The sequence below is a fragment of the Cucurbita pepo genome, unplaced genomic scaffold, assembly GCF_002806865.2.
Source record: "Cucurbita pepo subsp. pepo cultivar mu-cu-16 unplaced genomic scaffold, ASM280686v2 Cp4.1_scaffold002837, whole genome shotgun sequence".
Taxonomy (NCBI): domain Eukaryota; kingdom Viridiplantae; phylum Streptophyta; class Magnoliopsida; order Cucurbitales; family Cucurbitaceae; genus Cucurbita; species Cucurbita pepo.
In genome coordinates this window covers 1-1,647 of record NW_019648865.1, presented here as the reverse complement: position 1 = coordinate 1,647, position 1,647 = coordinate 1, and the positions used below count along the sequence as shown (strand labels likewise).

The window sequence follows — 1,647 nt, the reverse complement described above, 5'->3', positions numbered from 1 at the left end:
TGCTCAAAGTGGGCAATATCATACTATTGTGGAGAGTCGTGTTCAATTCACATGGTATCAGAGTGGTGCCCTAAAACNTATCATACTATTGTGGAGAGTCGTGTTCAATTCACATGGTATCAGAGTGGTGCCCTAAAACGGTAAGCCCAAAACCATGAGAGCTTATGCTCAAAGTGGACAATATCATACCATTATGGAGAGTCGTGTTCAATTAACATGGTATCCAGAGCCATGCCCTAAAACGGGTAAGCCCAAAACCATGAGAGCTTATGCTCAAAGTGGACAATATTATACCATTGTGGAGAGTCGTATTCGTCTAACATAGATTTCATCATCCAACAACCATATCAATAATTTTTTGAACTTTTTTGAAATTGCATTATTGAAGTGTTTAAGGTTATTTTTATTAATTTAAAGAAAAACAAAACAAAAACCACCAACATATAAAATTAAAAAAGAGAGCCGCATTCGATGTGCCATAGAAATCGGGTCGATTCGTCAATCCTCCCGTCGTCCATTGCCGAAGGACGCAAGAAACACACAAGAAATTCCTTTCAACGCTTCAATTCCCAGAATCTGAAACAGCACAAACAGTAAGATCATGGAGCAGCAAGGAGACGATGAAGAGAACTTACAGCAAACCGCTCACAAAAAGATGAAGACGATGATCAAGATACCCTCTTATCAAGAAGTAATCGATAGCTCTCAGCCGAAGTCTCAATCCTTCTCCCAAGCCTTTGCGTTCCTCAAATCCACTGAATTTTACTCTCCTCCTCCTCAACCAGTCCCTGCCTCCTCTCAATCATTGCCGGATTCTGATATCACAAACCCTAGGTTTCCACTTCGCCATTTTTGTTAATTGTTTAGGATTTTGTGTTTTTGGTTAGCTGGATTTCAATGTGTTGTATGTGGTTTTGTTGTTGATTTCAGAAAAAATGATCAGTTAGACACTCCATGTTCTTCAACATCAGCTTCTGCAGCTACTCCAGCTAATAGCTTGTCGGCGTCCAGCTCTGTTCCTCGGAATGCCATTCTTGTCAGCAATAGACAGGTGAGATTGTTACTTTGAATTGGCATTGGCACATTGTGTTTCTTCATTTGTGTATTTCGTTGGTAGATTGTGGATGGTTTTGATTATAGAGTTGTGATTATGGGTAAGGGATTTCACTGGCTGGCTGTCTTGTAGCTTAGCTTTGGATGTATATATGTGAGTTATAATTATTAGGAAGATTGACAAATATATTCATGACTTGCTAATATCAAACTCTTTTTAGCTAGTGGTGAGGAGTATTTTGGTAATCTTAATGGAATGTTATGATCTTTGAATACGTCTCTTAGCTTAGATGTGAGATCCCACATCGGTTGGGGAGGAGAACGAAACATTCTTAATAAGGGTGTGGAAATCTCTCCCTAGTAGACGCGTTTTAAAAACCTTGACGGGAAGTCTAAAAGGGAAAATCTGAAGAGGACAATATCTGCTAGAGGTGGGCTTACGCCGTTACAAATGGTATCAGAGCCAGACATTGGGCGATGTGCCAGTGAGGAGGCTGAGCCTCAAAAGGGGTGGACACGAGGCAGTGTGCCAGCAAGGATGCTGGGCTCCGAAGGGGGTGGATTGAGGGTTCCCACATCGATTGGAGAAGGGAA

General features: G+C 41.2%; 1 protein-coding gene across 1 annotated transcript; it reads left to right on the top strand.

The window, feature by feature from the left end:
* Positions 1-468: 468 nt before the first annotated feature.
* Positions 469-1,084, top strand: LOC111786800 (DNA excision repair protein ERCC-1-like). The gene is made up of 2 exons (XM_023667025.1): positions 469-834; positions 931-1,084. Exons 1-2 carry the CDS (start codon positions 602-604, stop codon positions 1,067-1,069), a joined length of 372 nt encoding a protein of 123 aa, XP_023522793.1. The 5' UTR covers positions 469-601; the 3' UTR covers positions 1,070-1,084.
* Positions 1,085-1,647: the final 563 nt, after the last annotated feature.

Coding starts and splice junctions, on each gene's coding strand:
- LOC111786800 (XM_023667025.1), top strand. CDS start 602: ATGGAGCAGCAAGGAGACGATGAAGAGAACTTACAGCAAACCGCTCAC. Junction 835..930: donor TCTGATATCACAAACCCTAG/GTTTCCACTTCG, acceptor TGTTGATTTCAG/AAAAAATGATCAGTTAGACA.